Source organism: Euprymna scolopes, chromosome 12, assembly GCF_053919585.1.
Source record: "Euprymna scolopes isolate OS-2025 chromosome 12, ASM5391958v1, whole genome shotgun sequence".
NCBI classification, from domain to species: Eukaryota; Metazoa; Mollusca; class Cephalopoda; order Sepiida; family Sepiolidae; genus Euprymna; species Euprymna scolopes.
In genome coordinates this window covers 85,528,559-85,542,551 of record NC_136493.1, presented here as the reverse complement: position 1 = coordinate 85,542,551, position 13,993 = coordinate 85,528,559, and the positions used below count along the sequence as shown (strand labels likewise).

Sequence of the window (13,993 nt, the reverse complement as noted above, 5' to 3'; positions counted from 1 at the left end):
TAAATTTTTATTTAAAAGAACATTAACACAGTAGTTCATATCTATATACAAAAGACAACTTTTAGTCATAATTTGACTTTATTCATGAAAGTATTCTCTTTCATGTGTAATACATTAATTCCAACAATTCTGTAACTATTCAATGGCATTTTTATATAATTATTTGTCTTTGCCCTCAAAATACACCTCAGTTTCCAATATCATTTTTTCATAAGAGCCACATTTGTTTTCTTTGAGTGAAGATCTGGTTGGTAATCTTCCTCCTCTGTTTTTTCATCCTCTATGACAACCATTTTAGGCATTACCATCCAAGACTGATGCCACCACTTGTGTATTTTTGGAGGGGGATCTTTTTCTTCTTCTTCTTCTTCTTCTTCTTCTTCTTCTTCTTCTTCTTCTTCTTCTTCTTCTTCTTCTTCTTCTTCTTCTTCTTCTTCTTCTTCTTCACTAGGTTTTTTCACACAATCATCATCAAAGATTTGCCTTTAAGAACAACCTGTGGTGTTCTCTAGAGGCTGAGTGACAATAAGCCCAGTATTATCCACCTCTTTTGATAACCTTTGCAAATTAATTTGCATCATCGCAACATTTCTCGTTGACAATGCCAGTTGATGCTGGCACTTTTTTATTTTTTAGTGTGGAGGATAACTGACACAGTTTCAATTTTCTTGATTCCATGCAGTATTTTTTTGTTTTACTTCTGAAACAGTTTGCATGTGTCCATCCAATGCCTGCAGCTCAGTCAGTCTCTGAATTCAAGGGGTTTCCTTATTATTTCTACCGTTTTCATTATTGTTATCCGTTGTATCTTCTCAGCCATTTTTCTGATCCCAATCTATTTTATTCTTTCTTCAAAATTTTTTTGGATTGTTCCTGGTGCTCCTACTATTATTGATCTTATCTTGACTTTCTTCATCTTTTATATCTCTTTAAACTCTCTGGTCAGTTCTGTGTATTTACTCTGTTTCTATGTGTCCTTGGTATTAACCCAGTGGTTTGCTGGAATAACAAAATCTATGATCTGATAGGACTTTTCCTTCTTGTTAACTATTATGAGATCCAGTCTTTTTGCTTGGATGGGTTTATGCATTTGTATATCCATGTCCCATAGGATTTTGTGACTTTGATTTTCAAGTACTGCTGCCGGTTTGTGCTTATACCATTTGTCTGGGTGTTCAAGATGCAGTTGTTTGCATAATTCCCAGTGCACTGCTTTCCCCACATGATCATGTTTATTCTTATATTTTGGGGGGGGGGGCTTGTTTGCTGCATTCATTTATAATGTGGTTTATTGTTTTGTCTCTTTATCCACAGATTCTGCATTGTACCTTGTGTTTTGTTGATCCTTGCTTTGATGTGGTTGGTTCTAATTACGTTATCTTGTGTGGCTGTTATTAAGTATTCAATTTCAGTTTAGTTTTCCTTTTCATAGTCATATCCAAATGTTTTTGTTAGTTTCATCTTTTGTCATTCTTATGAATCATCCATGTAGCTGTTTTTCTTCCCATTTTACTTTTCTTGTCTTCTCTCTTGCCTCCCGGTTTTCTGTGTTGTTCATTTTTTCAATGTCTCTTGTTACTGTAATTATCCTTTTACTCCATCTTTCCATTTCACATAGTCAATCAGCATCATCCTTTGGGTGTAGTGCATTGTGCATGGTCATGAGTTTCCTTATCTTATGGTCAAGATGCATTACTACTACTTCTTATTATTATCATAGTAATTTTTATAATTTTTCTTAATTATTTCTAAATTTCCATGGTAGATTTAATTCAGTTTTAATCCAATTTCATTAAATATTTGATGCATATATATGTGTGTGTATAAAGAATAAATATCAGAAAACGTACATAACTGGCAAAGTTCAATCAAATCAACTCATGATGATAGCTAATATTTGGTCAGAATCAATTTAAAATCCGAAATAATTAAATGGTGGAATGATAAAATTGTCGCCCTAGAAAAAACAACATGATTCCATTTCCATTTGATGAAAACTGGTTTTCTTTTTTTGTTACAGACTATCTACTAGTTGGCCAGTTGTATACAAATCCCAAGAGCGATAGGAGCTTTCTATCATATCTGAAAGTGACACAATGTTCAACAAGCAAGATCAGAAATGCACTACTGTACAACTCCTGTACATTACCGATTCAAGTTATGACAGCAGGACCATTGTCAACACCCTCAAAATGCAAATCCAGATAGTTCAAAGCTTGAGGTTACATCTCAACAAAGTTTCCAGCCACGGTTTGGTCTTTGGTGTAGTTTCACATCATGCCAGCTCACATCTTCGAAGTCGGTTTGAAAATCAATGTCAAAGATGTGCTGAAGAGTGTGGTGATCTACTGGTGCAATCATGTGGTTGCTGGCAAACCCTGGGTGTAGCAGCAAGACTTTGTGCTCGGCCACAAGTGCAAAGACACCCAAGCTTGGCTTCAGAAGAGTGCTACAACTTTGTACCCTTCTCTGACTGCCCTCCTCCTCTGAGCGGAACCCACTGGACTACTTAGTTTGGTCATACATTGAGAACATCACCAACATGATCTCCAACAACATCAAAGCCAGCCTGATTACTACCATTCGTTGAGTATTCACCGAGCTCCTGCCTGCGCTTGTGGAAAAAGCATTTTCCAATTCCAAACCTGTATCGAGGCAGTGATTAAGGTTAAAGGCGACTACATTGAATAGCTGTCAGCTCTACTACATAATCAAGTTACCTAAATTGATTTTTTCAATAAAAATTTTAAAATAAAGCTGTAGTATTGATTTCTTTAGGGTGACACTTTTATTGTTTAACCCTGTACAGATTTTAAAAAAGCATTTCTTCAATTCTATATTTCTTTTTTGTCTGTTTCTTTTTCCACCCCTATATTTTACATTCTTATGTGTATTGCTTTTGGAAATTTGTAATTAAGTTAGATTTTGAACTAACTCTGACAAAGTTTTCAATTAATAAACAAGGTATTCATCTTCCATATTTCGCTGAATTTTATTCAAATTTTTTTATTCACATAAAGTAAACTTCCCTTATATATATTTAATGCTTTTCTATTGACAGCTACTCCAGCATTACTCACATCTCCAGGTATGCATATAAACATTGTTGTTGTTTTTTTTTAATTCTTAAAACACAAAATGGTTTAATATTTTAATAATGAATTTGAAATTACTATTTTTGATTAATGTACTAAAAATCCAAGAGATAATGATTATCATTTGAATAGTATATTCATTTGTTATGCTACATGGGCAAAATAAAACACAAGGTATGCTTTTAAGGTAGGGGGAATATCCATTTTCCTAAGAAGGGTCACTCTGGATAAGACAAAAATTAATATTGTCCCAATCGAGACTAATCTCTGTTTTTCCTGCTGATAACAGATACTACACTTTTATCCTAGCCCAAATGTGTTCAGTCTATTGCTGTTATTTTGACTTTTAAATCTTGCTCTACTGATCCATTCTATGCTATTTTTCAGTAAAAAAAATAAATGTTCAAAAACAGTAAAAATGTATATAAATTGTATATAAGGCCAGGGTGGTAAAAACGTCTCTAATAGATTCTGTACTATCAAACTTCAGCCCATCTCATTGCAACAATTTTGCATCCATGTGCTTGTCTTAAAAGTACTTCCATGAAATGTGTTCTGATGAACTTACTGTGGTTATACTCCTGCCTTTTCAATGACCAACCCGATGAACAGCAAAACCGTACTTCTTTATTTCCTCAGATGCCAGAAAACTTTCTACTCTAATAGCTTAGTTCCTCAAACTAGAATTCCCTCCCTATTTCTCCAGCTTTACCAACATGCAGAAATTCAAATGTAATGTAAACAAACATCTGACTGCATAACTCCTCACTTAGGATGGCCCTAGAAATCTAGCTCCTAATCACAGTAGCCTTTTATACCTCAGTGGCGGCATGTCTTGTTTGGGATGAATAAAAATATTTTTCCGGGAAATAAAATGATACTAGCAAATTAATCTTCCTAATTAGCATAAGTTTAAGAGAGAGTTTATATAAAACTTTTACTAAGAATAGCTAAGGAAGCAAGCTTGGATAGCAACTAACCAGTGTTAACCTTTCACTTTACAATGCTAAATCTCCAAAAGCATACTAACCTGAGAGCTTTGTTAGAGGACAGCTCTTTAAAGCAGCTTATATCTCCTGATTCACATCTCTTCCAAAAGAAAACTCCTTTCAAAAAGTCATATAACTAGTACTTAGTAACAATAATAACTAACAGAGCATAGTTTCCAAGAAATATTAAATAATAAACAAGAAACTAAAAAATATTTTTAAAAAAGTAAAATAACTCCTATTTATGTATCATACCTGACTGGTTGCAATTAAAATTGTTTGGTTTATTTTTATTAATATAAAATTTACCTTGTTAAATTAAAAATGTACATGTTCAATATTGAATATATAATTAAATAAACAGGAAACATATATTTATTAAATTGTATGTTTACTTTTTTATGTGCTAAAAATGGAATTTCTTTAGTATTTTATTTATTAATATCTTCACCTATGATTTTCTTTGAAACAGACAAAATCTTATTTTAAGTTCATCAAATAGTGCTTTTTCTTTAAGATTGGACTATGTTTTAAATGCATAAACATCATATCTTGTGCATTCAATTTGCTAAACATATTTCCTTCACATAAAAAATTAATAGTTTATTACTTAAAATAGTGACCAAATTTGAAGTAGTCTGGAAATAAAACTATTAATAATACAGAAAATGTTAACTCCATCAAAATAACTAAAAACATAAATAAGATATTGGAAATTAAAAATGAAGGGAATTTCCTTACATTTGCCTGTTTTCGCATGTTAAACTAAGCCGTTTTTTTGTATCATATTAAAAATATTCTTAATTAAGATATGTTTTCTCATCCATAAAAAATGTTACCTATATTTATGAAAGTTTTATATTTTTATTTATATGAAAAGTTGATTAAATATGTCATAGATCTTATGAAATAACCTGCGCAGATCTCTCATGAGTTATAAAAGCATTTATTAAAGACTATTTTATTTATTTATTAAACATTATTTGGATTTTTATTTGTAGCAAAAAAACAGATATTATTTTTGCATATGAAAGTTCAGTAAACATTGTTTCTCTAGTTATCTCACATATGTTTTCAACAAAATTTGTGGTATTATTTGTTTTGTATTTTAATAATTTTAATTAAAACTTCTATAACTTACCTTGAATTGAATTATTAGTGTTGTTTAATTATTGAAGATTTTCTATGAGTAGAGGTCATAGTTATTGTAAACTAAAACAATACATGTTGTATTATGTTCTCTACTATTTAATTTAAAGATTAATGAAATAGAGAAGTTAGAAAATTTGACAAAAAACATTAAATACATTTTTTTCAATAATGTTATGTAGTATTAAAGATTATTTTATTTCCATTCTTAACAAAATATGATATTTTGTTGGATTTTAGGCCCTTCAGCAACAGCAAGTATATCTACAGTTTCCATACCTATAACAACAGAAGGTAAAATGTTGTTCATTTTCTATTTCAAATAAAACTTAATTAAATTAGTTCAATAAATAATTTTAATTTGAATTATTTGACTTGTTTCCATTCTGAAAATGAAAAATATTCTAGGATGAAATGAAACAAAAAAAACTGTATATATATATGTTAATTTAACTTACTCAAATAAAATTAACTAAAAACAAAACAAAAAAACAAATGATGTACTTGTACAACTGACAATGTCACTAATGGCTTATCCTGTTCTTTCAGAAATAAGTTTTGTATATACCTATGTAAATAACTCCATTTTCAACATCTTATCTTTTCAGTTGTTTATCTTCATTCTACTCTATTAAATCAATTTAAAATCTTTAATCTGAACATTAGGTTCTGTTCACACTGGTTCAGTACTTCTACACTCCCCTACTCTCATAATCACACAAGTAAGTGTGTGCCTATGGTATTTTTCTGTTTCGGATGTTTATTTGAAGAGAACTTGCAGTACTATTTTTCAATTTCAAGATTCCTTGCTCCTCTCAAACATTGAAGCTCAATACACAAATTCAACTTTCCACCCATTCTCTGTATGCTGATGTCACTTCTTTTACAGTTTTATCCTAAAACAATACAGCACTGATAATTTGAGAGTTGGCGGAGTTTTTAGTATTGTTCACATTTTTATAGACCAAAGAGGAGATAACTCCTGCCTGTTTCTGATGTGTCACCTCTACAATAATCACCTGCTTTTTCTGTTTACATTTGTCACATCTGTTTACATCTTGTCACATTTAAATTGAAACACATTCCAGCAAAACTGTATCTTCTGTTTGTAAACATCACCATCTAAAAACAACCACAATTATTCACTGCCTCTAACTTGCAGTAGATTTCTTCAAATCCAGCAAATTTTGCTTAAATAAATATTGGCATCAGTTGTGAACATGTTAGCACATTAGTGCAGCTCTTAGTAGTCCATTACAGGCTTCAACTTTGACTTGTTCTGCTGCATAATAACCGCAAACAGCATCAAGCCTTTAGGAGGTTCTAGTTTTCTATGAGTGTAAGGAATTAATCATCTATCTTTAATCCATGTGTGAAGCTTTAATTATTTCTGACACATGGTATGTAGCTACTTTGTTTTATGGCTTAAGTGGTTCCCTGTCTTTCATCCACTTTCATATGACAATTCAGATCTTTGGTCACTAATGAAATCCGACATTGAAATCTGGTGAGTTAATCATGACTGCTTCACACATGGAGCTCTTTTCTGAAAATATTACTAGTAACACCTCATTAATACATTGTCTGTGGAAGAGATCAATGATGATATCTAATTTCTGGCCCAGTTTTTCCAAGCGATACTATACCACATGGCTCTCTACATTGCAGTGGTAACAACGCATATGCACTCATCGAAGTTCAATTTCACACTATTACTGATGCTTAATAATAATAGTAATAAATAAGATAGAGTCAATATATTATCATGTTTTCAACAGAAGATAGGATTTGTATTATTTGGATCAGTGTTCTTATCTTGGACGCTATTCTCACAAGTTTTACCGCTATAACCACTAGTCTTCTTTGGGTGGGTTTTGTGGAACTTACGAATGTTTGTAAAGACTTTTCAGCAGGTATCTGGTGCAATGGTGTAAGTGCAAAATGATAATTTGTTCTAAGTGACAACCTTCTGGAGATTGAAAGTTCTATTCTTTGTATGGGCAATATTAAAAATACAATGAGAAATTAAGATTTCTACCTGATTATGGCTTATAGAATGAGAACAACCTAACTCTGGGAATTAAATAAAAGGTTACATTTTACATTTTGTACAGATTCCTGAGTTCAATATAAAGATTTCCCGGTCTGATAAAACGCATCTGAATAAGGTTGGAGGTTAAATTAGCCAAAACAATAAAAGATGAAAACAGTATTCTAAACAATTCAAATTATGAATCCTTGTCTCCAGCCCAATTTCTTCCAAGCAATCTTGTGCCACATGGTTCTCTTCATTGTATAGGTAACAATGCACATGTACTATGTATGTGATCAAAAGTACCATTTCACAACATTACTGATTCTTACAATACAATTAATAAATTGCACTAGCAATATACTTATCTTACTTATGTCTTTAACAGTTTTAAGATACAGTTTTTATTATTTAGATTAGTATTCTCATCTTGGATGCTATTTTCAACATTTCGGTTAATGTAATTTCTGACCTTCTTCAACTTCATCTTGTTGGACTTGGGAATCTTTATTTCAAATTCCAGAATCTGTATGGAATTTTAAACTGACCATGGCACAATGGACGTAAGTTCTAAGTCATAATCTGCCCTAAGTGATAACCTTCTGGAAGTTGAAGTTTCAATCCTCAGTACAGTACTAAGAATATAATTGTAAATTACTCAGGTGGATGTAGTTTGCTTGAAGCATTGTATAGTATGTAGTTAAATGAAATGCATAGAACAATGCAGAGGTAACGGAAAGACACAAGCTGAAGCAGGTGAGAAAGTTTTATTAATACTGTATTTTATTAATAATGTACACATGTCTTTGTAAGTTGTATTAATAAAACATCCTCACCTGCTTCAACTTGCTTCTTTCCATTACCTCTGCATTGTACCGCCTTCTACACATTTCATTTAACTATAAATTACTCAGAATTTCTACCCTGCCATAGCTGATAGAATGAGAGCAACCGAACTCTGGGAATTGTGAGACTAACTGTATCCCTCGGCGCAAGAGGGTCCGTGTGTGCCTGGCGTGTGGGGTGGTGGCTGATTCTGTGGTCGAGGCAGCGGAAGAAAGAGTTTCAAGATGGCGCCTGCCTGCTTTTATTAGAGACGGAATCTCGCAGGATCGCGCGGGGATGCAAATTAGCCAGGCCATCTTGAGGAATAAAAATCGGTCCATTGGAGGTGCGAGGCAGTCGGGTTCTGACGTTCGTGGCGATCAGTACAGTGACTGTTGGGTTCCGTTAGTGACCGTTGGGTTCCGTTTCTATTCGTGCAGTCAGCTGAGCTTTGTTAGTTACCTTCGCGCCGTGGCTGTCATTGTTTGTTGGTTTGCTGTGTGTTGCCGTGGTTCTTCAGTGAAACGCTTCGTCGCCCACGACGAGACCCCCCCGTCTCCTACACAAGATACTCATACAAGCTATTTCGGCCCCCCCACGGGGACGGGGACAAGGTGCCAGTGCCGACCTCTTCCCCGAACAGAAAATAAACAAGGCGCTTCCTGTCATTCAGGTCCGAGTTAATGACACGTTATGTTCAGCCCTCCTTGATTCCATAGTGTGTGCGGACTTCTGTCGGGCGTGGAAAAAGAAGAACGTCAGGATTACTACCATTACTGGAAAAATACGAATGTGTTGCGGCGTGGGTGTGGTACACATTCGCACAAGAACTGGGAACTCGGCCAACGTCGAAGCGCTGGTGACACGCGAAAAGCCGCTGAGTTTCGACCTGTTGCTAGGCTACGATGCCATCAAAGCCCTGGGCGGCGTGCGCATAACGCGCGCTGGCGTTGTAGAGTTTCAGGATTGGCCCCCGGTGTGCGCAGCACTAAGAGTCGACCAGCCGGACTTCAGTGCGGAATTCAACGACCAACAGAAGGCGTGGACCGCCACTTGGAGGTGGTCAGAAGACAAGGAACCGGCCAAACTACAAAACAAAGTGGCAGAGTACCGTATGCGCGACCAGATAAGGCCTGCATACGAAAGCGAGCTCCGTGAATGGATTAAGAACGGTTGGCTGATTCCATACCCCTACGACAAACTTGGACCCCCCAAGGGCCTGATACCGCTGATTGCAGTTGCCCAACCTAACAAGTCAAAGGTGAGGCCGGTAATGGACTACCGCGAGTTGAATGCGCACGTTGATGCGTTCACAGCGGACGCCGACGTCTGTGCCAGAAGCTGCGAGAGTGGCGCCGGCAGGGGTCCAATGTGTCCCTACTGGACTTGAGAAAAGCATACTTGAAGGTCCGGATTGGCGAGGCGATGTGGCCTTTCCAGACAGTGATGTTTTCCGGGAAGAGATACTGTCTTACGCGACTCGGATTTGGGCTAAACGTAGCACCCCAGATAATGAAGGCTATCGTCAATGCCGTGTTGTCACGAGAAGAATGGATCAGAAAGGGAACATCGGCGTATATTGACGATATATACGTGAACGAAGATATTGTGTCATCTTCGCGCGTAAGATCCAAACTTGCCGAGTTTGGTCTAAACTGCAAGGACTCTGAGCGGCTTGAGGATGGCGCCCGCGTATTGGGCTTGAGCGTTCAAAAGGAGCGAGGGATCCTGAAGTGGAGGCGTGGAACCGCAGTTCCCGACGTACCCGACGTTTACACAAGACGTGCCGTGTTCTCCCTGTGCGGGAAACTTGTGGGGCACCTTCCAGTATGCGGATGGGTTCGTGCGGCGACAGGCGTCATAAAAAGGAGGGCAAATGCGGTCACCAAATGCTGGGACGATGAGATAACCGATGAACTATTGGTTCGAATGTTAAAGGAGACCGTCGCTAGTGTGAAAAAGAATGACCCCGCCACAGGGGACTGGTGCGTGCAGGGAGACGAACTGAGCATGTGGGTGGACGCAAGTTCTCTAGCGATCGGTGTAGTTTTGGAGAAAGATGGGGCCGTAGTTGAGAATGCCTGCTGGCTGCGACCGGCGAATGATGCTGCCCATATCAACCTGGCAGAACTCGACGCTGTAATAAAGGGCATTAACCTGGCACTTCAATGGGAAGTGAAGAAACTGCGTGTGCACACTGACTCACTTTGCATGCACCACTGGGTGTCGGACACACTCACGAGCAAGGCCAGGGCACGCACCAAGGCAGCCAGCGAAATGCTGATAAGACGGAGGCTGGAGACTGTGAAAAAACTGGTGATGGAGTACAACCTGTCCGTAGACATAGTGCTCGTCACCTCGGACTACAACCTTGCCGACAAGCTCACTCGGGTACCACAGAGATGGTATGAGGCTATAAAGAAAGAAGCTAAGCCATTGCCTCTGTGTGCTGCCTCCGTCGAGGAGGACGAAATCAGGAAGATACATCACGACAGTGGGCACCCCGGAGTACAACGGACCTACTACTTTGTGAAGTTGGCTAGACCATCAATACCAAAAAGCGCAGTAAGAGCAGTGGTCAGAGAGTGCCAAACGTGCCAGTCCATCGACCCCGCCCCAGCCAGATGGCGGAAAGGACAGCTGGGAGTGGACGCGACTTGGAGTCGGTTGGGTATGGATATAACCCACTACGGCAGCCAACACTTCCTCACGCTGATAGACTGCGGGCCAACGAGGTTTACGATTTGGCGCCAATAGCGAGGCAGGATTCCACCAGTGTCATCCACGAATTGGAATCCATATTCTACGAAAGGGGTCCGCCTGAGGAGATCCTCACGGATAACGACACGGCGTTCTGCAACAGGGAATTTAGGCATTTTATGGACAACTGGGGGATCCGCCTTCGACACCGATGCGCGTATGTGCCGAGCGGCAACGGCATAGCGGAGCGGTGTCACCGAACCGTGAAGAGGATCGCGGCCAGGAAGAAGTGTGCGATCGCGGAGGCGGTTTACAGATACAACACAACGCCTAAGGACGCCGTGACTGGCGGCAGTGCGCCCGCTGATGCGATTCATCACTACCACGTGCGCGTCAAGGACGTTGAAGTGAGTCTACCCGACCAACGAGAACCCCAGGGGACGTACCAAGTGGGAGACACCGTCTGGGTGAAGCCACCCGGCGGCCGGTGCACCAGCAGCTTTTGGAGGGGGCGGGTCACCGGCGTCATTAGTGAACAGGCCATGGTAGTCGATGATACTCCGCGCCACGTAAGGGATGTCCGGCCCGCTCTAAGCGCTGACCAATCGGCGAGCAGTGGAAGTAGCGAGTCATCCGACGATGAGCGATGGATCCAACCCGTGCCCCACGAACCTGGTGACTCAACTGCGAGCAGTGGAAGGAGCGAGTCATCCGACGATGAGCGATGGATCCAACCTGTGCCCCACGAACCTGATGACTCAACTGCGAGCTCTAATGCTGATTCTGATGCTTCCGATGCAACTTCTGAGAGCTCCGATGAGGAAGTCCCGGCAATACCCCTCTGCAGGAGTGCTCGAATCAAACGGCCACGTCCGCCGTGTCACGTATGTGATCTGGAGACCAGGGGGGAGTGTGAGACTAACCGTAGCCCTCGGCGCAAGAGGGTCCGTGTGTGCCTGGCGTGTGGGGTGGTGGCTGATCCTGTGGTCGAGGCAGCGGAAGAAAGAGTTTCAAGATGGCGCCTGCCTGCTTTTATTAGAGACGGAATCTCGCAGGATCGCGCGGGGATGCAAATTAGCTAGGCCATCTTGAGGAATAAAAATCGGTCCATTGGAGGTGCGAGGCAGTCGGGTTCTGACGTTCGTGGCGATCAGTACAGTGACCGTTGGGTTCCGTTAGTGACCGTTGGGTTCCGTTTCTATTCGTGCAGTCAGCTGAGCTTTGTTAGTTACCTTCGCGCCGTGGCTGTCATTGTTTGTTGGTTTGCTGTGTGTTGCCGTGGTTCTTCAGTGAAACGCTTCGTCGCCCACGACGAGACTCCCCGTCTCCTACACAAGATACTCATACAAGCTATTTCGGCCCCCCCACGGGGACGGGAACAAGGTGCCAGTGCCGACCTCTTCCCCGAACAGAAAATAAACAAGGCGCTTCCTGTCATTCAGGTCCGAGTTAATGACACGTTATGTTCAGCCCTCCTTGATTCCATAGTGTGTGCGGACTTCTGTCGGGCGTGGAAAAAGAAGAACGTCAGGATTACTACCATTACTGGAAAAATACGAATGTGTTGCGGCGTGGGTGTGGTACACATTCGCACAAGAACTGGGAACTCGGCCAACGTCGAAGCGCTGGTGACACGCGAAAAGCCGCTGAGTTTCGACCTGTTGCTAGGCTACGATGCCATCAAACAAAACAAAGTGGCAGAGTACCGTATGCGCGACCAGATAAGGCCTGCATACGAAAGCGAGCTCCGTGAATGGATTAAGAACGGTTGGCTGATTCCATACCCCTACGACAAACTTCAGTGAAACGCTTTGTCGCCCACGACGAGACTCCCCGTCTCCTACACAAGATACTCATACAGGAATTAAATAAAATGTTCTATTTTAAATTCAGTATATATACCCAAGTTTTATAAAACACACTTGAAGAAGATTGGGGTTACATTGGCTAAAACATAAGAATAATACCCAAAATGAGGACAGTGGTTTGAATAATCCAAATAATGCAAATTATTAATACTTTTCTTAAAAATTCTGAAACAGAAGATAAGATATTCTTTAGTTTCTTCATTAAATCGAATACTTCTATTAATGATAATAATTTGTATGTATAGAATTTGTTCAATTCTTTAAGACATAGTCATTGACTAAAGATATTGTAATTATAATTCATTTATAATTTTATATAAATATTAAGAAAATAAGAGAGCTACAAAAGTTCAGAAAAAATTATTAAAATAATTTTGGATAATATATTATGTTCAATTTGATTAAAATTATTGAATTAAGATTCTTTATCAAAATGTGATAATTTTTTTTGCCTTTATAGGTCTTCCAACGACAATGTCAACAGAAGGTAAAACATTGCTAATTTTCTATTTTACAAAGTAAATAAGTAAGCAAATAGCTTCACTGCCTTGTGGATGAATTGGGAAAAGCAAAGTTTAAGGGATTAAAACTTGACAAAAATCTGGTTGCAATGTTTCCCCATCGGCAGATGGTGAAGGATTATAACACCTGGCAACTCTTGCTGCTTTGCTGGCTCCAACAGTATTGGCTTGCCTTTCTGTTGGACTTTGTCTGTAATGCTGAGAGTGTACTCTAGTAACTGAGCAAACAATATCTTTTAACATGGCAATGCCGAATATAAACAACTAGTACTACATAATCATAGAATTGAATACTTTTATTAATGATTCTAATTGCACTATATTAAACTTGTTCAATTCTTGAAGTCATATTCTTTGACTAAAGGCAATGTAATTACGTTACCTACTATTTTATGTAGACACTAACTAAATAATAGAACTACAAATTTAAAAAAAAAATATTTTAAATAATATTATATTTAATTAATATTCTTCACCCAAACAATAATTTTTGTTGGCTTTATACATCCTCTAATGACACCCGTTATGTTAACAGAACATAAAATATTGTTATTTTTCAATTTCCCTTTATTAGGAATCAGTTAAATGGGTATTTCTATTGAGGAGGTTTTGGGCATAATAATGAAAATAGTGACAATAACTCCAAGGCAATACAGCATGTAAATAATATTTATTCCCCATGAACCTAGCTAGAAGATGTGAAAAAGAGTCTGAATTTGTTGTGCAATGTTTTTTATATCACAGATGGTAACACTTTCTAGCATTACTAAGGGTAAGATTATTTGAGTTTCAAATTCAGTCCCAGAATATAAAT

General features: G+C 38.5%; 1 protein-coding gene across 1 annotated transcript in view; it reads left to right on the top strand.

Moving 5' to 3' along the window:
- The window catches only part of LOC145291081 (otogelin-like protein), a 201,916-nt gene extending 188,756 nt beyond the window's left edge, over positions 1 to 13,160 (top strand). The window contains exons 38-41 of the mRNA XM_080136596.1: positions 3,062 to 3,088; positions 5,474 to 5,527; positions 5,900 to 5,955; positions 13,119 to 13,160. Coding sequence (XP_079992722.1) covers positions 3,062 to 3,088; positions 5,474 to 5,527; positions 5,900 to 5,955; positions 13,119 to 13,160 — 179 coding nt within the window. The remainder of the gene's footprint in view (positions 1 to 3,061; positions 3,089 to 5,473; positions 5,528 to 5,899; positions 5,956 to 13,118) is intronic.
- The last annotated feature ends 833 nt before the right edge of the window (positions 13,161 to 13,993 follow it).